We start from the raw sequence: 24126 nt of genomic DNA on the forward strand, positions 1-24126 counted from the left end.
CTCGTGATCCACCAGCCTCAGCCTCCCAAAGTGCTGGGATTACAGGTGTGAGCCACCACATCTGGCCTATTTTTACTATAATTTTTTTAAAGGCCTAACTCTCCAGATAGTGATATTACAGTTGGTTTTTATAGTTTTCTTAATATTTTCTATATTTTTCCGAAGTCTTGAGTTTATATATTCTTTTTAAAGCATAAAATGTAAATAGTAATCGTTAAAAATTAACATTAAACATTTTAAATACTTAAAACAATGCTTAGCAATTGTCATAAATTAGCCTGTAACATTGTTACAGAACAGTTCAGTTTGTCCAGTGAATTTGAAAATATTAGAGGAATGTGTAATATGAGTGAAAATAGTTTAAGAATTAGAAAGCACATTTTCCAGAGAACAAAATGAGGTTGTGGAAGAAACAGTTGGGAGTTGCTAAGCTAATTAAAAGATTATTCCTACATCTTCTGAGCAGCATGACTTTTACCACAAGCTCAGCAGATTAGCCGGGGAAAGGAAATCAGTGGCTTGGTTGCCAAGGAAACCATCTTCACTCCTGCACATCTTCCCCCAAAAATAAGTTAAGAAATTTGCTTGTTACTTTCTTTTATCATTTTTTTCTGAATGAGAAGAGGAAAGAAAATAGACAATTTCTTTCATTCTCTATATTTCTTACCAAAAGTTCAACTATCAAATATATAGTGTTAGTGTATTTGTAGATTTTCCAAACTTTCACACATTAGCTGATAAGCAAATATTTTGAGTATCACATGCCCTTCAGTTTGATTTCAGTAGCATCCCTATGCATTTTGCTGTCACTGTTCTGTCATCTGAGAAGCAAACAAGAAAAAAGACTATGGTGATACAAGGATGAGCATCTATGTCTTGAGACTTAGAGTGGCTGAGAGTGGACTATATCAAGTACACACAAGCAGGAGAGTGTTGGTCTCAGTTGGGCACTCACTGGGCTCAGTCTGGTCCCTGTTTATTCGGTTGTGAAGGAAAAGGACATGTTCTAAATGCAGGGAACATATTATCAAAGGAGAGAGGAAATTAGAGATTTTGTAACTTAAAAATTTCTTTGAAAGGAAATCACATTTTTCCTTAACATGAAAGTCAGTCACCTAACTTTGAACATTCTGTTTGAATTCACCTTTTCAGACATAATGATGTACAAAGGAGCTGTTTTTGAATGGGTGCAGGGAGGAGGCATTGCTTGAACTCTCTGAGGTTTCTGTTCATCTAGAGTCTCAGTAGGAGCCTGCAGAGTTAGCAGAAGTTGAGCACCAACAGCTGGGAGGAGACCAGGCCCAATGTATTAGTCATCTTTTGCGATGTAACAAATTACTCCAAAACTTACTAGCTAGAAACAAGCATTTATCATCTCATTGTTTCTGTGGACCAGAATCTGGGCATGCCTTAGTGGGTTCCTTTGGCTGAGATCTGTCACCAGGCCATAGTCAAGTTTGACTTGGGGAGGGTTTGCTTCCAAAATTGTTCACATAGCTATCAGTGGGACTCAGAAGATCTGCTTCCCAGCTCACTCACACAGGCCTCTCGAGAGGGCTACCAGAGACATAGCAGCTGGCTTCCCCTGTCACAAGGCAATCCAAGAGAGCAAGAGAGCACCTACCACTGAAGCCACAGTCTTTTTATGACCTAATCTTGGAAGTGACATCCATCTCTTCTGCTATCTTCTCTTTGCTTGAATCAAGTAAGTTGAACCCACACTCAAGCAGAGGGAGCATGGATCACAGGGATCATTGGGAGCCACTTTCCAAAGCCCAGGAGCCCTCTGGTGAAGAGCTGCCCCTGGTTCCCCAGAGCCTGGGAATCAGGTTAGGAAAGTTGAACATCTGAAGCAAAGAGAAAAGAAGGTAGACATTTTTCTTGAAGTAGAAATGAAAACAAGGGTCCAGCGAATAGCAAGGAATCTCGGTATGGAAGTCCAGTGAGAGAAGATGCCTATATATCTTTATAAATGTTGCAAGACTCTTTATACCAGCCTAATTTTACAGGTATTATTAATTAATAATAGATGGCAAAAAAGTACATGCTTGCTGGGTGCAGTGGCTCATGCCTGTAATCCTAGCACTTCGGGAGGCTAAGGCAGGCAGATCACTTGAACTCAGGAGTTCAAGATCAGCCTGGGCAACATGGTAAAACCCTGTCTCTATTTATTTAAAAATAATTTTTTTTAAAAAAGTACATGCTATGTAACATTGTACAGTAAGTCCTCACTTAACATTGTTGATAGCTTCTTGGAAACTGCCACTTCAAGTGAAATGATGTATAATGAAACCAGTTTTTTTTCCTCTTCAGTGTTGTAGTGAAAACACATTGAATGAAATGATGTTATTCAAGGACGGGCTGTATGTTGTTTCGCTTACAGTGACAATTTGCAAGAATCTATTGTTGACATTAAGCAAGGACTTACTGTACGTGGTCTACATAAAATCTCCTGAGAACATTATTTGTTTGGATAATATGTGCATACTTTAATAACATTCTAATTTGTATTGAAGAAGCAGAGATGGTTGGCTTGTGGGCTGATACGTGGCAACTCAGCCAGCCATATCAGAGGAAAGCCTTCCATTTGGCTGCCCAAAGGTCAGATGCCCCAAATTTCCATCTGATTGCAAGGTTAGACCTAGGCGCCATTTAGTAGCCACTGTTGCTTGGCCTTGTAATCCCAGGCCAATGATGTCACAGAAGATAGCTTAGCAATTATCAACTTGGAATTCATCACACAGAAAGACTCTTTATTACCAGCTTGGGTAACATGGTGAGATCTCTTCTCTACCAAAAGTAACAAAAATTATCCAGACTTGGTGGTTCATCCTTATAGTCCCTTTAACTCAGGAGGCTAAGTTGGGAGGATTGCTTGAGCCTGGGAAGTTGAGGCTGCAGTGAGGCAAGATTGCACCACTGCACTCCAGCCTGGGCAACAGAGTGAGACCCTGTCTGAAAAAAAATATTAGATTAAAAAAGCAAATAAATAGATTATTTGTAAAACAATTTTTTATTACGAGATAAATGTTTGCATTGTTGGAAGAAATTATCATCTAAAGATATTTACTATTTTTGACTCTGTTATATACCAGGCACTTTGCTATGCATTTTATGTATGTCATTTCTTGTTTTCATTAAGAAAGGTGTTAGTAAGCCCATTTTTCTGATTTAAAAACAAAAACTGAGCCTAAGAGAGAGGATGCAATTTGCCAGGTCACACACTTTGAAAGTGGTAGCGCCATTGTTTAAATCCACAACTGCATTTTCCCAAAGCCAGCCTGCCCCCCTGTATGTGCATGCAGATGTTTTTACCATTTTAAGGCCATATGTATTTTTTAATTGCCATGTTTTCCCATTAATTCTGGAAAGACTTTACAGAAATCATCTTATTCATACACTTGTTAATGTCTTCAAATATCATTTTTTTCTTATTGATTTGTCTGTACTAAGAATTTTATTTTACCTTCAGATTTACTAATTGGCACCTTTTCAGCCTAGGCATTAACCAGCAGAGATTTCACCCCAGAGGTTTACACAAGCCCAGGAAACTGGATCTATTGTGGCAGCCCGTGTCTTAACCTCTGAAACGTAAGAAGTACTCTCTGGCAGGTTTATTTAACACAGTTGTAGACAATTTGAAGTTTCGCTGTCAGCTTTTACTTAGGCAGCACCCTTAAGATGGGCTTGCCCAGCCAGAGTATTGGTTGAAATGTCGTACTGACTTCATACAAAATCAATCTTGCCACATTCAGGGACTGAGACCTTATACCAAACATTTCTTGAGAGCCTTCTGTAGTCTGTGGCGTGGACCAGGTAGCCCCAGTCCTTGCCCTCACGAATAGAGCTGGCCACTGCTTACTAGCTTCCTTCTCTCTCAAGTACAGTAGTAATTGTTTTGCTCACAGGGTTGTGGTGTAAGGATCAAATGAGCAAGTGCTTACTTTGTGATCAGCAAAGCTGTATATGAGAGTTAATGTTCTGGTTATGGTTATTATTGTTTCATTACTTGGGAAATATGCATATTCATGTCAATATTGATTATCAGCATCACTGCTTAGTTCTCATGTCTCAGTTCAGTTCTCTGGGGTTTTTACAGGTTTTGTTTGTTTGCTCCAGCCTCGGTTGCCACCGCAGCATAAGCATGGGCTTAGTTCCTGAACTGGGTTTACAGTCATATGTGACATTTTTTTTCTTTGATTCAGCATGTTTTTAATGATCCATAAGTTAAAAGTTGCTGGTGTTTTTATTAAAGCTGCCATTTGTTACTCACTAGCCTCTCGTGTGACTCCTAAGTGGACTGCCCACAGCACTTCCTTCCTCTGAGGCATTCTGCATTCCTGTGAGCAGGTAGCAGTGTTGATTGAGCCAGCCTCCTGGGTCCTTCCTTCATCAACACCCTTTGTGGAATGGCCAGGTGTTTGCTGTCTGGAGAAGTGCAGGGGGAGCCTGGGTCTGTTAGCTTCTTAGTTGGTTCATGAATACAGATCTCATGAAAGTGCTGGTATAGCCCCTCATCCTAAATGACCTGTATTTGTAGTGTTATGGATCCCTGTTAGCAGATTATTATGAAACCTTTCCTTCCCTTCCTTCCATTTTATTCTGGCCATGTCAAGCCATGACATCTTTCTGGATGTGGTCTGGCCACATCTCCCCAACAAAATGAAGGCTCTGTCAGGCAGATTCCTGCAAAAAGTCCCGAATTGGCCATCATCTCCTTCCTGGCTAAATAGGAAACAGCCGTTGTTGAGCTCCTTCTAGATGGCGAGCAGTTTGCTTTTATTATCTGACATGATCCTTAAAACAGTTCCGGCTGGGCACGATGGCTCACGCCTGTAATCCCAGCACTTTGGGAGACCGAGGCAGGTGGATCACGAGGTCAAGAGATTGAGACCACCCTGGTCAACATGGTGAAACCCCGTCTCTACAAAAAATTAGCTGGGCATGGTGGTGCATGCCTGTAATCCCAGCTACTCAGGAGGCTGAGGCAGGAGAATTGCCTGAACCCAGGAGCCGGAGGTTGTGGTGAGCCGAGATCATGCCATTGCATTCCAGCCTGGGTAAAAAGAGCGAAACTCCATCTCAAAAAAAAAAGAGGCAAAGAAGGACATTACAAGTTCTTAATGACTTATAAAGAGACTTAGCCTCCCACACAATAATAGTGGGAGACCATAACATCACATTGTCAATATTAGACTGATCAACGAGATAGAAAATTAAAAGGACATCCAGGACTTGAACTCAGACCCGGAACAAGTAAACTTAATAAACATTTATAGAACTCTCCACTTCAAATACACAAAACACACATTCTTATCAGTACCACCTCACATCTACTCCAAAAGTGACTACATAATTGGAAGTAAATCACTCCTCAGTAATCGCATAGCTTTTCATAGGTTTAAATGAAATATTGGTTGGCTGCTTGTTTGTTATTTTCTTCCCTTATTCCTTCCTGTCTCCAGTGTTAAGCACAATTATTGGCATAAAAGAGGTTTTCAATTCCCATTTTTAGACTGCATTCTAGCCTGGGCAAATACTCTCATTCTCTCTCCCTCTTTCTCTTTCTTTTTCTTCCTCTTCATTCTTTTTTTTTCTTTCTCTCTTTCTTCCTTTTTTCTTCTAAAAAAAAAACGTTCACAGCAAGAATCTGTGCTGTGCAAAATCAAAAACAAAAAAAACAGTTCCGTATGGTTGGTGTTCTCCTCCCTTGTAGATGAGCTACATGGGGCTCAGGGAAGCTAGCTAATGCCTTACCCAATCTGCACATCTCGGGGTGCAGGTACCAGGACCTGATGCTTTCTTGTCTTCTTGCAATCTTCCATTAGGGGCTTTCAAGAAAAGACATTCTCGATGTGATTTGTAAAGTGCATATTTATGCATTTGCACATTAAAAAATAACGCTGGAACAACAGGACTTCAATAACCATGTAAAGAAATACATTTCTTTGTTGTTTTCCAGTGAGTAAAATTGGCCTGGATACAGAAGGAGAAAACTGTGGAAATGCAGAAAAGCTTGCAGAATATATTTGTTCCAGTAAGTAGAAAAAGATCACTCAAAATGAAGCCCATTTATTTTTTGTTTGATCTCACAACCACTACCTAGGGAACAGAATATTTCCTCTCTGCATTCTTGGTGGTGAGATTGATTGGTGAGCAATGTGTAACCCCCTCTGGGTCTGTAGTCTACTTGTATTTGTGTATGTCTATACTTGTGTGAGGTTTAACCCACTTCCTTCTACCCCCTATACCAAAGAACTTGATTTGAACATAACACAAAGTAAAACATTTGGGAGATAAAGCCAGAGGAGAGATCACTTGAGGGATTCCAAAGAGAGCAGAGGCAGGAGGTGTGAGTGGGTGCTCTCCCCTTCCTGAGTACTGTCCTTTCCCTTCTCAGGAGCTACTTCCTTCTTTGAATTCCCTCCCCCGCTTGCTCCTAGGTAAAGAGCTGACTCATGATTGGGCTGCATGTGGACTGGACTTAAAATGGCACTTGTTCTGGGGCTATTCATATTTAAATGGGGACTTAGTCTTAAACTAATTATGGAATTTTAGGCTTCAGAAGATACATAGGCAAAAATTCTTGAAGCAAGAGGGATGGGAAAGCTGAAGTTCTGCTTGTAGGGTAGGCCCACTTCTAAGGTGCATCTCCGTTCCCCTCTCTTCCCTGCATGTCCATTTCAACTGCAAGCTCTTACACCCTTGTCATTTGACTCCTCCCTGCTGTAGGTGTGAGACCATACACCCCCATGAAAGCACAAAGTAGAATCACCTTGCCTTAGATTGCTGAAGAGGAGGAAATCCAGGCCTTCCTAGAGATCAGGGGCCGGCAAACTTCATCTGTTAAGGATATTTTAGGCTTTGCAGGCAAATGTTCTGTCAGAACTACTACAGTCTGCAATGGAAGCATGAGAGTAGCCATAGACAATACACAAACAATGGGCTTGGCTTTGACCTCAGGCTGTAGTTTTCTGACCCCTCTCTAGAATTGCTTGAGTGTCTGCTGAGCTGCAAGGCTGGGGTCAGATGAACTGCTGACAGCTGAGATTTTCCACTAAGGTGGTCCCAGGTGACGGGTATATTCCTCGGCCCTGAGGTGGTTAGATCAGGGTGGGTGGTGTAGGGAGAGAGAACACCTTAAATAAGTCTTTTTATGGCTTCTGAAACAGTGATGGATGGTTTTGTTTCTGGCAAAACAAAGTATTTGCGTTATAAAAAAATACTCCTAAAGGTGATGTTGGCCTTTCTAATAAGCAAACTTGTACACTAAAGTCTTATAAGTCATTACTTAAAAGTCTTCCTGCCATAAGTCATTACTGTTGCCTGAAGCTTCTCTACTTATATTTTTTGTGTTACTGGGAGCTTGTTCTGGAGAAAGTCCTGCATCTTTTTCCACACTGTGGTCTGAGGATCCCTGAAGCTCAGTTAGGCCCCCGACAGAGTCGTGTGGGCTGGGGGCAGCCGTGAGCAGTCAGGGAACAGCAGAGGTACTGCTGGGCTCAGTGGATCCTTCCCAAGTTCTCCAATTCTCCTTTTTTTTTCTTTTTCAATTTCTTTTTAAAATAACCTCATTGCACCTTTCCTGAGTCACTGTATATTCTTCTTTAGCACTGAAGAGTAGCATTTATTGAGTGCCCAGGGTGTCTCAGATACTTAGGCACTTGGCCTGTAGGATGTCATTTAATCTTCACCATCACCCCCATGAAGTCAGAATCATCTCCACTGCAAACTGTGCTGTCCAGTACAGTAGCCACTAGCCACATATGGCTATTTAAGTGTAAATGTAAATTAATTAAAATTAAATAAAATTGAAAATTTAGTTCTTCAGTCACACTGGGCACATTTCACAAGCTCAGTTGTCACTGTGGCCAATGGCACTAAATTGGACTGCACAGAACATTTCTATCATCACCAAAAGTTCTTTCTGACTGTGCCGTTATAGAGGCTCTTGGGGGACCAAGGGACAGGTTTTGTGCAGGGTCACAAGCTATTAAGTGGCAGGCTGGAGTTCACACTCAAAACAGCAAGGCCACTGCTCATCCCATGGCCCATCACATTCAGAGGGTGACTGGCACCTGCTCCATGCTAACCTGTCCTCAGGGAGATGCTGACTGAGCACTCTGATTCAGAATGACTGGGGCTTCTGCAGGGCTGAGGACGTAAGTGTGCCTGACTCTGGTGGGCAGAGGCTTAGGGAACCTCCAGTTTTGAGGAGCTACACTGGCCTTTTCTGGCTGCCAGGATGAATAAGCTGTAGTCACAGAGTGGTTCAGCCACTTGGCAATCCTGAGCCTGTGCCCTCCTTAGTTCAGTGGATGTGCATTCATCAGCTCAGAGAGGGCTTTCAGACATGAATGCATTGACTGTCACCTCTCCTGCCCTACTCCCCACATTCCTTCCCACGTCACAGGAGAACATGCTGTTTACCCAGGAGCACCTGTGTGCCAGGCCTTTGCAGGGCATTGGGGCTGAAGAGGAGTTTGACTCTATTCCTGCCTTCTGGAAGCTCCCAGCCTAGCTGGGGCTGGAGGTGGGGACAGGGTGGGGAACATTGACATCAATAACCTCTATAAGGCAGGGCAGGTTAAGTGGCCGGAAGAGGTAGGAACAGTTTTTATATAGTGGACCTGCTATTAAGATATCTGTTTCTGGCTGGACGTGATGGGTCACGCCTATAATCCCAGCACTTTGGGAGGCCAATGTGGGTGGATCCGAGGTCAGGAGTTTGAGACCAGTCTTGCCAACATACTGAAACCCCATCTTTACTAAAAGTATAAGAAATTAGCCGGGTGTGGTGATGTGTGCCTGTGATCCCAGCTACTCGGGAGGCTGAGTCAGGAGAATCATGTGAACCTGGGAGGCGGAAGTTGCAGTGAGCCAAGATTGCAGCATTGCACTCCAGCCTGGGTGATATACACATACCAATGACCAATTCTCCAATGTTGTAGATACCAGCTGGGTGTCCTACAACTTAATTCTGACATTACCCAGAATTAACCCAGACACCACAGTTTCAGGGCTCAGTCTTAGCAAACTGTCCCCCACTTTAGATACAAGTATTGGGTGCTGAGGGACCTCTGTCCAAGTTGGCTACAAATCAGGAGTTCCCACGACTCCCTACTCAGGTTCAGTAATTTGCTAGAATGGCTCATAGAACTCAGGGAAACACTTATGTGTACTGATTTTTATAAAAGAGATAAGGACACAGATGAATAGCCACATAAAGAGGTGCAAAGAGCAGGGTCTGGAAGGGTCCTGAGTACACAGGAACGTCTGTCCCCGTGAAGTTGAGGTGCCCCACCCTCCTGACACGTGGATGTGTTCACCAATCCAGAAGCTCTCTAAACTCATAGTTTAGGGTTTTTATGGAGGGTCCATTATGTGGGTACCACTGATTAAGTCACTGGCCCCTGGTGAGTAACTCTTTCGCCAACCCTATGATCACATCGTTCTCTCTGGCCCTCAGCCCCTATCCTGAAGCTCTCTAGGGACCGCTGCCAGTCACCTCATTAGCATAAACTCCAGTATGGTTAAAAGGGGTTTATTATGAATAACAAAAGATGCTCCTCTCACCTCTGTCAGGAAATTCCAAGGGTTTTAGAAGTTCTATGCCGGGCATAGGAAGGAAAAACAAATATTTCCTCTTGTATCACAGTGTCATGGCAGGATGTCCAAAAGAAGGCAGAGGTCTTCAGGAAAGTCTGTAAAAAAGGCACACCCATGGCCTCTTCTCCACAGAGAAGGGCAGGCCCTCCCTCAGGCAGTAGTCATGGACAAGCCCTCCCACTCAGGGAGCCACTGAGCAGAGATGTGGAAGGAGGGGCTTTTCCTGGAGAGTATGGCATGGTGGGGGCAGTGGGTGGCAAGCTGGGGAGCACTGAGTAGCCTTTGAGAGTCACCCTGAGCCCTGAGGCACTGGGCCTTAATGTTCGCCCCAGTGGGTCAGACTCAGGCTGGAGTGGTCCTCCCCAGGCCTGGGCAGGAACACAGCACTGCCTGCTCCCTTTTAGTGGGAGGGCATCACTAGCTGTGGCCAGGATTGGTCCCAAAAGGCATTCACTGAATTAGGACCCAGTTCTCTTGTTCCTGGGACTTTTTAGGAGTGTCCCTTAAAATTTATCTCTTAAATGATATTTTTTAAAACCTACAGAGGTATCATAATCTAAGAGCAGGGCCTGGGGTGCTGTGGCAAGTCCTGCTTTGAAGGGACCTGCCACAGCTCAGTGTGCCCCAGGGCTTGCCAGCAGGCAGCTTCCACATGGGTCCTGGAGGCTCTGGGGGCATAACAGAAATATTATAAAGGAGTTAAGAGTGCCTGGTACATGTCCGACATAACATTGGCACTGTGTGCATGCCTCTAATTGCCTGACATGTTGTTGTGCTGAGCTGTGACACAGAGATGATTACTAGACTGCTTTTACTCATGAAGAAACTGAGCTCAGAGAGAGAATCTTGTCCAGAGGAACAGAGCTAATAGTGCTAGGCTGGGACTCAAGCCTAGGACTAGCTGACTCCAAAGCTCTTCTTGTTTCCCTTGTTCCATGTTCTTCTAAAAAGGTACTTAGTCCAAAATATGCTCAGTTCTCTTCCAGCAGGTGAAAAAGTCAATGGAATCTTCTGAAGTGAAGAAAGTGGGTTCTAGGAGCTCATCCCACTAATTTGTGTGTTTGGACATGCCCTTGTGCTGATGAATCATTGGGGTGAGGGTTTAGCCACATCCTTGGTGACAAGGCACGGGAAAAGGCCCTGAGGGTGAGGCCAGCCTGAGCCCCAAGGGAAAGGGTCTGCTGGGACTCCCTGACCTCAACTTATCTCTGGAGCACACAGAGCCTCGCACAGATGCCTCAGTCTGCACCGCTGGAGTTTGTGCCATCTCAGACCTAGCCTCTCTACCTGGGCTCCACATAAAGAGATCATCCCTGCTAGGCTTTCTCTAGAACATTTCATGAGCCAGCACTGTGAGACATTTTCAAGGTAAAAACATACAGTTCAGGGACTGTAATCTGTGGTAGAGAGTGTTCACCATTTGCTGCTGGTAAAGACGCTTGGCCCCGTTCTTCTCTGGCCACTTGTGCCACATGGTGTTCCCAGCTGGGCCCTTGGGAGAGGACTTTCCATGCACCAGTGTGGAGAAGCCCTCTGGAGGCCAATTCAAAGAACATCTGAGGCTAAGCAGCTGAAGGGAAAAGGCCCGATGGCCACTGTGTTGCTTTCTGTGGAATGTTCCAGAGTATGGATTGCTGAGGGCCATTTTCTTTAACAGCAGCCTAGATAGGCAGTGACTCTCTTTTGTGCTGCCAGGTGTTGAAACAGCTGCAGGGAATCCACAGACAGTTGTTCCAGCTGTCCAGATCAGAGAGCACTGGTTGGGCCCCGTGCCACGTGACCCCAGCCCTGAGGGTTGGCTTCTCAGGTCATGGAGCTGCGAATCAGTGTGGAGGGTTCACTCCAGGGGCTCGATACAGGATGCAGATAGGTCAGGAACAGTCTGGCTCCAGGCTTTTTGTTTCTAATGTTGTTTCTGGAGAGTCATCACAGCATTAAATAGTATCAAAGCCCTTCTTTTTAAAATGTAGAAATAAATGTAAATGGTAGATATTGACATTGTTTGTGGAAATAAGTGTCAGGATCTACAAAGAATAATAATTACTTCTATGCGTGGGCCAACAGTTAGCTCCTTAATAGAATAGGTGGTTCCTGCCTGTTTTCAGTGAAGAGATTGAGCTGTACCCACAGTTTGTTCTGGAAGGAGACAGAAGTGAACCGTCTGAGTCATTGTTCATTAGAAGACCCAAAATCATCAGTCTGGTGTCCCCTGCTTTGCAAACACAAGGCAGAAGAGATCAATGTCACTTTTGAGTGATCACATTGGTGTTTCAATTAACTGACTCAAGGCTTGGTTGGATAAATATTAACATATTCTGACCTTATCTGGGAGAATACTGGTCTGCATTCTTTGCAAAGCCTCTGCTATTTCCTCTAATTTATTACCAGCATGTCTATGGATCTTAATAAATCTTCCATTTGCAATTAGAATACCCAAATAAAAATCCATGTTGACTGCTAATAAGGACCTTCACCTTGGCTTTACCAAGGCATTAATGATTTTTCTTTCTCAGCAAACATTGAAGCCTGATTTTAAAAGCTAAAAATCTACCTCCAATGCTTGTAGTAAACAGGCCAATTCATAGCTATGCCTACTTATTTTAGTTAACACTTACTACTTTGTGACAGGAACTATTGTAAGTACTTAAAGCTATTAACTTACTTAATCTGATAACTCATTGTTCTGATAGATTCTCCTTCTTTCCTGAATATATCCTCTAATGAGAAAGTAATTACACACTAAATGTTAAGAGGTAGATAGACTACAGTGTAACTTTTGAAAGAGAGAGAAACAAGGTAGGGCAGAAAGATTGCACTACAGTTTATTTGCAGTGTCCTCCTAGACTGGGAAAATTTCTGCAGCCTGGCATACGTGCCGGGCTTTTCTTCCGTTCCTCCGATCATCCTTATTATCTGCAATCAGGCACCCACTGACTGCTCAAACTGATTCTCATGGCAGTTCCCGAGAGGGAAGTCATTTTAAACCTGGAAGTTGTTACTGTTTTACAGACATGTGCATGTCCTGCAGTAAGATGACATTTTAAAAAATCAGTCTCATTGATGCAGGACTTTTTGCTCCATAATTCAGCTAAATCTGGGTTCTTGTCTCATGACCAGGAAAAAGGCATGTGGACACGTTGGAGGGTGAGAAGGTCCGAATTTATTAAGAGAAAGGAAAGCTCTCAGCAGGGCATGGTGGCTCTTGCCTGTAATTCCAGCATTTTGGGAGGCTTAGGCGGACAGATTGCCTGAGGTCAGGAGTTCAAGACCAGTTTGGCCAACAAGACGAAACCCCATCTCTACTAAAAATACAAAAATTAGCTGGGCATGGTGGTGGGCACCTATAATCCCAGCTACTCAGGAGACTGAGGCAGGAGAATTGCATGAGCCCGGGAGGAAGAGGTTGCAGTGAGCCCTCCAGCCTGGGTGAAAGAGCGAGACAGAGACAGAGAGAGAGAGACATACAGAGAGAGAGAGAGAGAGAGAGAGAAGCTCTCAGCAAAGAGAAAGAGAAAAAGAAGAGAGAAAGAAAAGAAAAGGACGAAAGGAAGGGGCTCTCAAAGAGAGGGGTTCTCTAATCAGGTTTCTCCCTCATGATTGAATACCAGGGGTACCACACATGAGCTGATGAGGCCAGGCTCCTCCCCTGCATAAGGCTCGAATTCCTGGTGGCCCCACCCCATTCCCCTAGTGCGCATGAGGATGCCCAGGCAAGCCACAGGTAGTATCAGAAAAGGCAATATTCGATTGGTTAAAGGGCATTATTCTGAAAGAATCAGTTGGGAAAGAGCAGACAAATGGTGGTTAGATGTTCTCCCCCTGGGTCGCAGGTTGCATTCAGAACCAGCAGTCTGGTCTTTCAGCCTTCAGGCTATTTTAGGCTCGAAGGTGAGGTTTCACTGGGGACCCTTCCCTATCTACCTAGGCATTTGTCTGCCTCCTGCCTGTATCATCATTTTCTTAATTACCTGCAGTGACTTTATCAAGCCCCCTCCTGAGCTGCCTAATAATACTCCTCTCAGGATTTTCATCATTGTTACTCATCATCAACCCTGACAGCCCAGAATTGAGGCCTCCTTCCTGTTAAACTAATGGAGAGCATAGCCTTTGAGCTCCACGATTCACTATTTTTGTGTCAGCTTTAACCATTGCTTTGGCCTTTTGGGACTGAAGATAAATCCACAGGCAGTAAGCATATTCCAAAAGGGAATGACTCCTTTGTCTTTGGCTTTTTGAAGGGGGTTAGTTTTCAGGAAATGTAGTTGTAGTAGATCTCCCCTTAGCAGCAAAGGAGGACTCAGCCAGGACATTTTTAAGTATTTCTCCTTTCTGCTGACAGGGCGGTGCCTTTTCAGTGAAGTCAGCAGAGTTGGTTGGTCATTTGTGGGCCCTGTGTGCCTGCAGAGCCACGCGCTCTGCAAGGCACAGGTGGTGGAGAGATAGAGACAAACAGCCACCTTCCGGGAGGGCGTACCCCTTCAGCCCAGCCTTGTGAGTCAGAGATAAGAAAGAGCAGCTCAGGACTCCACTGGACCCTCACAAGAGGTGCTGTCAAGGGGAGATTCCTGAATCTTTCCAAGACCCTTTGCTCGCCCATGGGGCTGGGCTTGCTGAAAAACTGGACTCTAGTTTTCTTACTGGATCCCCACGAAGAGCTTTGGCCCCTAACATCCTCCACCCCGCACTCCTAAGCACACACAGAGACACAGAGACACAGAGAAGAAAATCACACCTGAACATGGCTTTGAAAATACGTCTCTAGGGATGACTCTACAGAGCATGCAAATATTTCCTCACACTGGAAAAGAGAAATCAGCAGGCATCTATTAACTATATTTAACAATCTCCCAATTCATTATTTTCTTTTATATTGGTACTGATATTTACACAGCAGTTTAAATAGAGAAAACATTGACCGGTATGTAGCCTTTATACACTTGAAATTAAGTGGCCTGCAGTTGTTCCTGTTGTTTGACTGCTGCTTGGTAGAGATGATGCCAGATGGAAAGAGGTGGTTTTGCTCCTTCCTCTCATTGCAGTCACCAGAGAGTATGTGTTCAGAGAGACCATAAGGATGTGGGAAAATATACAATGTGTACGAACAACGCCCATTAGAATTTCTTTATGGACGATGTGGGGAAAATGGCTGGTTCTACTAAAATGCTTTGTTTTCACATTTGGGGAAGATTCTGGCATTTGACAATACATCAGTTTTGTTGGGCAGTACTGTTGCAAATTGGTGTTCAAATCCTATGCTGTCCTCACTATTCTGCAGAGAGTTTAGGGCTGAAAATGCCCGTAAGTCTTCCCAGAGATGAACTGCTGGGAGCAGAGAGAGTGGTGAGAGGAGAGGCAGGGCTGTTCTTAGCAGGCTTCTCTCTCTAAGGCCTGCACATCTGCCATTTAGCACTTGGCCTAGTGGCTGCTGGTGTGGCTGAAAGAGGAGTGGGCAGTGAGCTTGTCTTTGTTGAGGGTGGCTGCAGAGCCACTCCTGGCTGCCAGTTCCCTGCTGCACTCCCTGGCTCATCCAGGGCCTCTTTAGGGTAGAAAATGTTTGCTGCAGTGCCAACACTAGGCCTGAGCTTTACCTGCCTGGCTTGGTTAAGGTGCAAAGCCTGCCTTCTAAATAGTGACTGCAGGCTAGGGAGTCACTTTAGGATTAGAGGGAATTAAAAGAGTGTGGCTGACTTGTTTATGTGGGTGTTCATTTTCTGAGCACCTCCACACACATTACCTCTTACGATCTTCATATAACAGCCCTTCAAGTTCAGCAAGGTAGCAGGTGCTCTTCCTGTTTACAGATGCTGGAACTGAGTCCTAGAAGCAGAGCCAGGCCTGGAGCCCGGGGCTTCCTCCTCCCCATTCCCCTGTGCACAAGCACTGCCCCTGAGTTTTCACAAAGTCTGGTTATTTTTTCACAGGGGAGTCCTCAGCACTGCCTCTTCTGTTTCCCTGTGGAAACCTCAAAAGAGAAATCCTGCCGAAAACGCTTAAGGACAATGGTGAGCTTTGAATGCTTTGACTGCATCCCTAACCACTTTGGGTAGGCTCCAGCAAGAGCCTTTGCAGTGATGGAAGTGGGTAGCCCTGCAGAGAGCATACAAGGGAGAGCAGGCCTGGGTTGGATATACCAGGCCAAGGGACGCAGGGACCATCCTCATGTGAAGTATAGACGTGCAGTCTGCACTTTCCTTTCTTTGGATCTGCTCTTCTAACCTCACTTGGCTCAAGCTAGGAGCACACAGTGTGTCTCCAGTCCTTCACCAACAGGACGGGAGATTAAGATGTGGAAGTGGCCCCTGGGCAGATAACGGAGGTGATGAACCATAGAATTGGTTCCACATGTAGAAGAAAGTCTACAAATTTAGCTAATCTTATAATAGCATGCAGCACCCTCCAGCCGAGCCACACAAGCCCCACCTGCCCCTCATGCTCCACCTGCTGTGGCTCCCAAGACTGTCAATATCTAGAAACCAACTCTTGCCTCTGAAGCATGCCGCCGTCATTGACTCAGATGTCTTAGCTGTCACCTGCGCACCTTTTGCTGTCACATAGTTGGTCTGGGAGCAAGGTGTATCGCAGTGTGGAGTACCAGCATTAGGGTGAGATAAAAACAGATTTGAATTCTCCCTCTCGCCGTTTATTAGTTATGTGAATGAAGGTAAGTGAAGTAATCTCTCTGTGATCAGCATCTTATCTGTACATAACCATAGTACCTGCTCACAGAGGTGTTCAGAGATCATGTAGCATGACGCCTTGTTCTCCAAAGGCAAGCTGTTCATGGAACTGTGCCTGTTACCATCTCTCCCAGTATTTTGAAGCTTTAACAGTCCACCTGAACAGTGTGACCCAGGACGACGTTAGACCTTATCACTTTCCCTCCTGTATTAAAATGGAGCTGGATCATATCCCTTCTACCCATATCATCTGTCTTCTAAAGGCTGCCAAGAATAAAAGCAGAGGACATTAGGTAATAAGATCAGCAAAATCATTAGCTTTTCAGGAATAGAAAATACCAGGATAAAATAAGAGGAAGCTTGGCCGCAGGTACCCTTAAAGAAATTATATATAAATCAGAGGTTTGATACTTCCATTTATTTCTTTAGTTTTAGGGGACATGAAATGGCAATAGGTTGCTGTTTTTTGCTAAAATTATAATAATTTTTTCTGAGAGGATTTCCCATTTTATTTTCAGAAGCCTGAGTTTTTACTACTTATCACCTGCTGTCTGGCTGCCCCTCATAAATCTATATCTGACTGAAATTGCACTAGTCCCTTCAATGCCTCGTGCCTCATCACCAGCCCTGAAAACCCCTGGGAATGTTCAACATCACTGAATGGCACAGGGAGGAATGTGGGAATGTCCATGGCTTAATCAGTTCATCTCCAAGTGGACACCCTGAGGCCCAGAGAGGGGACGCATGGCCACGTGGAGACACAGCGAGAGTGCATCTGGGGATCTGGACTCTGGGCCTCTCCTGAGAACTGCCCTTGCCCACACTTGCTGGTGTCATGCAGCCTGTCTGTGTGGGATCCATGGAGTGACTAGGGACAGCCTTGTATGGACAAATCCACATAAGCCTGGGAACAAAAGGCATTCTGGGTATAAACAAAGGCTTTGATTTCTGAGCCTTTGTTCTTTTTCTGCTATCTTAGCCTCTTCTGCGACAGCAGCCACTCCACAGGGTTTAGCAGGCTGCGGAGGGCTGTTCGAGGCCTCTCTAAGGAGTCTGGCTTCTCAGCTTCCAAGTAGCTGGTTCCAGGAGGGGGGTGCTGTATTGGGAGGTTTCACCAACTGTGCTGTGAGGTGGCAGAGGCCCCATTGTGTGCCCAGTGCGGTAAAAACTTTCCTGGTTTTGATTGTGCCCAGGGATTGCCATGGAAAGCATAACTGTGTATCAGACAATTCCACACCCGGGAATCCAAGGGAACCTAAACAGCTACTATTCCCAGCAGGTATGTGGTGTTTTGGGGGAGGGCTCTGGCAGGGTGGACGTCCAGGTTGGGGAAGCCCAGCATGAGGGTATAAGCTCACAGGTGTTGGTTCTACATGTGGTTTCACCGTCCCCGGCTGTCACCTGCATGCCTTTTTCTGTGGCATAGTTGGTCTGGGATTCTAGAATTAGGAGTGGAAACAATTTTGTGGTTGTTTCATGAAATGTCTATTGCAAGCTGGTTTGAAATCAGTGATTTCAGAAAGAGGTGCTTGTGATAGGTGGTCTATGAAACCTCCCTGTTTGGAGAGATTAATATGGTAACTTTGAGGAAGTGGTAAGTTTTTATAGGGGTTAAAGGAGATAATTCGCGCAAAGCTTTTTGTACAGCATCCAAGATACATACAAGCCTGAGGTGAATAGTGGCCTTGATGTTATCATTGTTCTTCATCATATGGAGGCGCTGGTGGAACTGGAGGGGCAGAGGCTGAAATGGGAGGCTGGGCCCATAGTGGGAAGAGCTGACAGTGGCCACTGAGGAGTCTGAGTTGAATTTGGGAGTCCATGGGGACTGATGAAGGACTCAGGCAGGAGAATGGATAGCTCTTGCTTGAGTTCCTTGACGTCTTAAGCATTTATATGCAGTAAAACACCTCCCTTTCCACTCAGGGCACGCTTCTGAATGCCTTGCCTGGTATTGGGAGGGCCTGATAAGACTAACCAAGTGCACAAAAGGCCAGGCCAGCTCATCTGCTTGCTCTGCTTCCAGAGGGAGGGAGCATTGACGGAGCCAGCACTGTCTCACATTGCTGCCTCATGTGATCAGTGCCATGTGACCACAGGAGCTAGAGGCATTGTCTGGGGTGCTGGGCACATGAGCTCCATGATGCCCATGTCCTCTGGCCAGGCAGACACAGACCTGGGGGCCAGCAGAGTGGCCAAGGAGCAGCACCAGCTTTCTGATGGCAGCCTGCTCTTTTCAACAGTTCCTTACCAGAATCCTGCCTCACTGGAGCAGAGGGTCCCAGCATCAACCAGGAACCCCTCCTGTGGTAAAATTGCCTGGGCGGCGTTGATACTGATGAAGCTGGAGGAATGTTATCTCTCCTTGGTCTCATGGCAAGGACTGATCTTGTTTTCTCTTCCCCACAGGGAGTTCCAGCCAGCATTACATTTTTCAGTCCCTCTGGCCTTATATACAGTCTCAAGCACATTCAGGAGTTATCTGGTGACAGTATCGATCAAATTAAGGTAAGTTATTCAATGGGCTTTTGGTCTTTTTCATATTAGTTTTTTTTTTTTTTTTTTTTTTTTTTTTGATCTTCATGAATTATCCTAGAGCTTCAATGTCAAGTGAGACACCCCTGGCCTAGCAGGTGTCCTGGAATTGGAAGGGCAGCTCTACCTCCTGCTGGGCTGTTGCACAGATTGCTTATCCTCTCCCAGCCCATTTCTTCACTTGCAGCATGGGGATAATTGTCTCTCTGTGGCCTTCACAGACATGCGTATGGTCTTCCCTGCATAGGATGAGTCTCAGAATTATATGAGGGAATTCGAGTAAAGTCCTTACTTAGCTCAGGGCTTGGAACAGGTGTTAACATCCTTTCCTTCTGTTCTCCCATCTTATGTTTGCCATTATTATCTATTCTAAAAGGAGTCACCTTTTTCATGTCTTTTAAAGGGTTTACATTCACTTCTATTAGGAACTGTATTCATAATGAGTTGACAAATAACCACAACTCTTGTGGTGTCTATAATAGAAATACCCTTGAACTGGCTCCAGAGGGACTGAGGAGAGGATGCAGGATGTGACCCAGAACCCAAGGACAGAAACTGCCACTTGCTGCAGTCAGGAAGAGCAAAAGGCTTCACCTGCCTTCTCACAGGTGCATCTCACATGAGGAGTGTGCACCGCTTTCCTGGTTTTAAAGATGGAGCACTGGGCTCCGAGACATCTTGTGTCCTGCCTGTAGGTCACACTGCTGAGAAGGAAGAGCCATGATTTGAACCTCAGAAGACTGATTCCACATTGTCAGCCCTGGTGATGCCTTGCCATGGTCTCAGGACCTGCCGAGCAGTTGATGCACTTATGGGCAGTAATTTGTGTAATTCTCACACCAGTCCAGGGGTGGGTATCCAGAAAATAGGGCAGTGGTCCTCATTGCAGGTGAGGACACTGAGGCCCAGACAGGTTAAACAGCTTGCCATGTGGTGAGTTACTGGAAGGCCCAAGACTCGCATGGGCCACTGAGGAAGAAAAACAGTATCTGAATCTTGTGGTGAGAAAGATTAAAGAGGTAGGACCCATAAAGTCCTTAGAATGGTAACTGGCCCATAGTGAGCACTGACTTCATCTTGCAGGTCAGGATGGGTAATGGTGCTGGTGCTGCTCTGGTTCTTTTTTTTTTTTGAGATGGAGTCTTGCACTGTCTCCTAGGCTGTAGCGCAGTGGCGCGATCTTGCTCACTGCAATCTCCACCTCCTGGGTTCAAGCAGTTCTCCTGCCTCAGCCTCCTGAGTAGCTGGGACTATAGGCGTGCACCACAACGCCCAGCTAATTTTTTTGTACTTTTAGGAGGGACGGGGTTTCACCATGTTGTCCAGGTTGGTCTCCATCTCCTGACCTCATAATCTGCCCACCTTGGCCTCCCAGAGTGCTGGGATTACAGGCGTGAGCCACCGCACCCGGCCGCTGCTCTGGTTCTTGTCCCTCTGTGTCACGTTGCCTCTCTCCTGGACCTACGGGAGGAGCTCCCCAAGTCACACAGTGCTGTGAGATACTGGTGGTGTAAGCCTATCACAGTTTTCCCCAGGCTTCTTAGTGTTTGCCTAGAGGAAGAACAAAAGATTAATGCTCTATCTTCTTTCAAAGCAAGCATGTTTAAAAGCACAAATGGATACTCAACATCTGAACCGAGAACTCAGGCCTTTCTGAATAGACTGCTGTCTGCATCATCCACACCCCTGGAAACTGGGGGCTGAGTACGTGTGCCTCTCCCACATCTGTCACGCCCATTTCTACAACCCTCCAGACACTCTCAGGGGCTCTCAGTAGCCCTCTCGCCTCTTATTACAGTGATTACCCTACCTGCCAGTATTGAATGCCTCTGCCCTGCTGGGGAGGAGAAAGTGGCAGAGGTGGCCTTGCTCACAGTGACTGTGGACTGCTTGGGGGCCATGAAGGCACTGTATGTCGGGTGTGAGTCGCCCATTGTCACTGGGACTTAGTGCTTGCTAGTGAGGTGCTTTCAGGGTTCACAGAGGACGCAGTCCTAGCCTGTGAGTTGGTAGTTAAGCTTTTCTCTCTCAGCTTGGCCCCAGATTTGCTGGTGGCCTCCCTCCCCAGGAGTCTTTGTAGGACCCACTGTTTGTATAGCACTGCACCACATGCAGGTATGCCACAAAAAATCAAAGGGGGTGACTTCTGACCTGAACTTCCTACTTACCATTGTCTTGGGAAGACCATGCACATGTCTATAGTTGCCAGAGATGTCACTCCAGAGCAGTAAGTAAGCAGATTCATAATAACCACCACCAAACTAATGGCAGCAACTGAATTTCCTGTGTACAGGAAAATGCCCATGCAGCCTGTGAGGTGGGCATCTTCACCTAGCAGTCACTAGCCACAATGGCAGAGCCGGGCTGCGAACGTGGCTGCTGTGGGGCTCTATCCTGGGAGCATTCATTGACATAGAGGAGCAAAAGGCTCCTGTGAAAAAGCCGACACTTCACCAAACTGTTGATACCCCTGCTCTAGGAGTACAGTCATGTTCGCCATTTGCTGGTTCCCAGCCCCAGGGAGTTTCTTTTTTTCAAATTTTTAAATAGCTTTATTGAGATATAATTCACAAACCATAAAATTTACTTTTTATGATTTTAATATGTAAACTTAAAAAAATTTTTTTAACTTTTTGCAGAGATGGGGTCTCACTGTATTGCTCAGGCTGATCTCAAACTCCTGGCCTCAAGCAATCTTCCTGCCTTGGCCTCCCAAAATGTAGGGATTACAGGTGTGAGCCACCATGCCCAGTCCAATATGTCAACTTTAACATGATTTTTAGGATAGTCATGGATTTGTGCAACCATCACTACTGTCTAGTTCCAGAACACCTCACCACCCCAAAGAGAAACCCAGAACCCATTCGCAGCCACCCCTCATTCCCTCATTCCCCGTACTCCTTGGCAACCACTCAGCTGCTTTCCATCTCCATGGATTTCTCTATTCTGGACATCTCATGTTAATAGAATCATACAGTATGTGGTCTTTTGCAACTGACTTTTTTCACTAGTATCATGTTTTCAAGGTTCATCCATGTTGTAGCAGGTATACCAGTACTTCATCCCTTTTTATTGCCAAATAATAGTCCATTCTGAGGACTTTTTTATTTACCCATTCATTAGTTGATGGACATTTGGATTGTTTTCACTTTCAGGCTATTAAATAATGCTGAACATCCAAATACAATTTTCTATGTTTTCATTTCTCATGAGTATATATTTAGGAGTAGATTTACTAGATCTAAGGTAACTTTGTTTAACATTTGTCGAATTACTGCTGTTTTCCAAAGTGGTTGTGCCATTTTGCATTGTCACCAGCAAGGTATGAGGGTTCCAGTTTCTCCATATCCTCCATATCCATATTTTTCTGTCTCTGTGATTATAGCCATCCTAGTGGGTCTGAAGTAGTTTCTCAGCATGGATTTGATTTAGATTTCCCTAATGACTAACGATGTTGAGCATCTTTTTACATTTGTTGGTCATTTTTACATCTTCTTTAAAGAAATATCTATCCAAATCCTTTGCCTACTTTTAACCCAGGTTATTTGTTGAATTGACAGAATTTCTTATTCTGAATACAAATATTTCTTTTTGAGATGGTGTTCCACTCTGTCGCCAAGGCTGGAGTGCGGTGAGGCAGTCTCGCCTTGCTGCAACCTTTGCCTCCTGAGTTCAAGCTATTCTCCTGCCTCAGCCTCCTGAATAGCTGGGTTTACAGATGCATGCCACCAGGCCTGGCTACTTTTTGTATTTTTAGTAGAGATGGGGTTTCACCGTGTTGGAAGCTGGTCTCAAACTCCTGAGCTCAGGTGATCTGCCTTCCTCGGCCTCCCAAAGTGCTGGAATTACAGGCGTGAGCCACTGCGCCTGGCCTCTGAATACAAAAAAAATTGTTTTTTGAGACATAGTTTTGCTCTCATTGCCCAGGCTGGAGTGCAGTGGCACAATCTTGGCTCACTGCAACCTCCACCTCCCCGGTTCAGGCAATTATTCTGCCTCAGCCTCCCGAATATCTGGGATTACAGGCATGTGCCACCACACCAGGCTGATTTTTGTATTTTTAGTAGAGACGAGGTTTCACCATGTTGCCCAGGCTGATCTTGAACTCCCAATCTCAGGTGATCCGCCTGCCTCAGCCTCCCAAAGTGCTGGGATTACAGGCGTGAGCCATTGTGCCTGGCCTCTGAATACAAATTTTTTATCAGATGTGTGTTTTGTAAAAATTTTCTCCCATTCTGTGAGTTGTCTTTTCACTTTTTTGATGATTTTTTTTGAAGCACAAAAGGTTTTCAATTTTGATAAAGTTCAACATATTGTTTTTTTCTTTTGTTACTTGTGCTTTGGGTGTTGTATCCAAGAAACCATTGCTTTAATTCAGTGTTTTGAAGATTTACTCCTGTTTCCTTCTAGGAGTTTTATAGTTTTAGCTCTGAACTTAGGTATTTGATCTGTTTTGAATTGATTTTTGTATGTTGTGTGAGGTAGGGGTCCAACTCCATTTTTTCCTCAGGGAGTTTCCCAAGCAGTGGATGCTTAGCAGGGCAGTACTGTGGGCAGGGTGGGAGCGGGGCCTCTGCGGGACAGCGGTCTCCCTTCCCTCGTTCTGACTCAGCCAGAGGAAGGAGCCTCAGGCCCACAGCATCCAGGGTCATGCAGAGGTACAGGTGGCTTGTTAACTCCACTACCACCCAGGCTGCTGCCCACTTGCTGGGAGGGAGGGAGGATGAAGCGGAGTGCTGGGCAGGTGCTGCCAGTGTCACATGCTCCCTTGCTCCCAAACAGGTTCAGGGTCCAGAGTCTCAATCCAGAGGAGAGTGGGGGATGAGGACATTCTCTCATTTAACCCCCACTCTAGCCCTCTGAGGCCAGGGTAACTGTGCCCCTTTTATAGGTGAGGATCAGAGAGCCTAAGGGACTTGCACTAATAACAGCTAGTAGGGGCAGAGCCGGGACAGAAGCAGTGCTGCATCCAGGCAAGGCTCTGCACAGAACCATCGAGCACATGATGCTTGTTCAGAGAGAGGTGTCCTGTGGATGAGGCCGGTGCCCTGGACGGCTGATTTGAAAGGATCACTACAGCATAGGCAGCAGCCCCTGACGGTCATCGAGCTTATCTCTGGGCCAGGCCAAGTGGTTCACACCTGTCACCTCATTTAATCCCCACAACAGCCCAGTGAAGAGTCCTGTTTTCTGTTTATGGATAAGGAAGTGGAGGCCAGAGAGGGTGGGTCCACAGGCCAAGGGCATTGTCCTGCGAAGCTGGGATTTAAGTCTCAACCCTTGGTCCCAGAGCCCTGACCTTGAC

General features: G+C 45.4%; 1 protein-coding gene across 4 annotated transcripts in view; it reads left to right on the forward strand.

Annotated features, from left to right (window-relative positions):
* UROS (uroporphyrinogen III synthase) overlaps nt 1-24126 on the forward strand; it is a 34916-nt gene that overhangs the window by 9921 nt on the left and 869 nt on the right. For 2 of the 4 annotated variants that reach the window (XM_012453378.3, XM_021674613.2), the window contains 4 exons: nt 5963-6037; nt 15531-15611; nt 17480-17565; nt 18696-18794. In XM_012453378.3, the coding sequence (XP_012308801.2) occupies nt 5963-6037; nt 15531-15611; nt 17480-17565; nt 18696-18794 (341 nt within the window). Of the gene's footprint in view, nt 1-5962; nt 6038-15530; nt 15612-17479; nt 17566-18695; nt 18795-19303; nt 24002-24126 lie in introns of those variants that run through there. The other 2 variants (XM_064373742.1, XM_012453379.3) reach the window with 2 other exon arrangements.

The sequence above is a fragment of the Aotus nancymaae genome, unplaced genomic scaffold (assembly GCF_030222135.1).
Source record: "Aotus nancymaae isolate 86718 unplaced genomic scaffold, 86718_ANA_hifiasm-v0.15.2.pri h1tg000010l, whole genome shotgun sequence".
NCBI lineage: Eukaryota > Metazoa > Chordata > Mammalia > Primates > Aotidae > Aotus > Aotus nancymaae.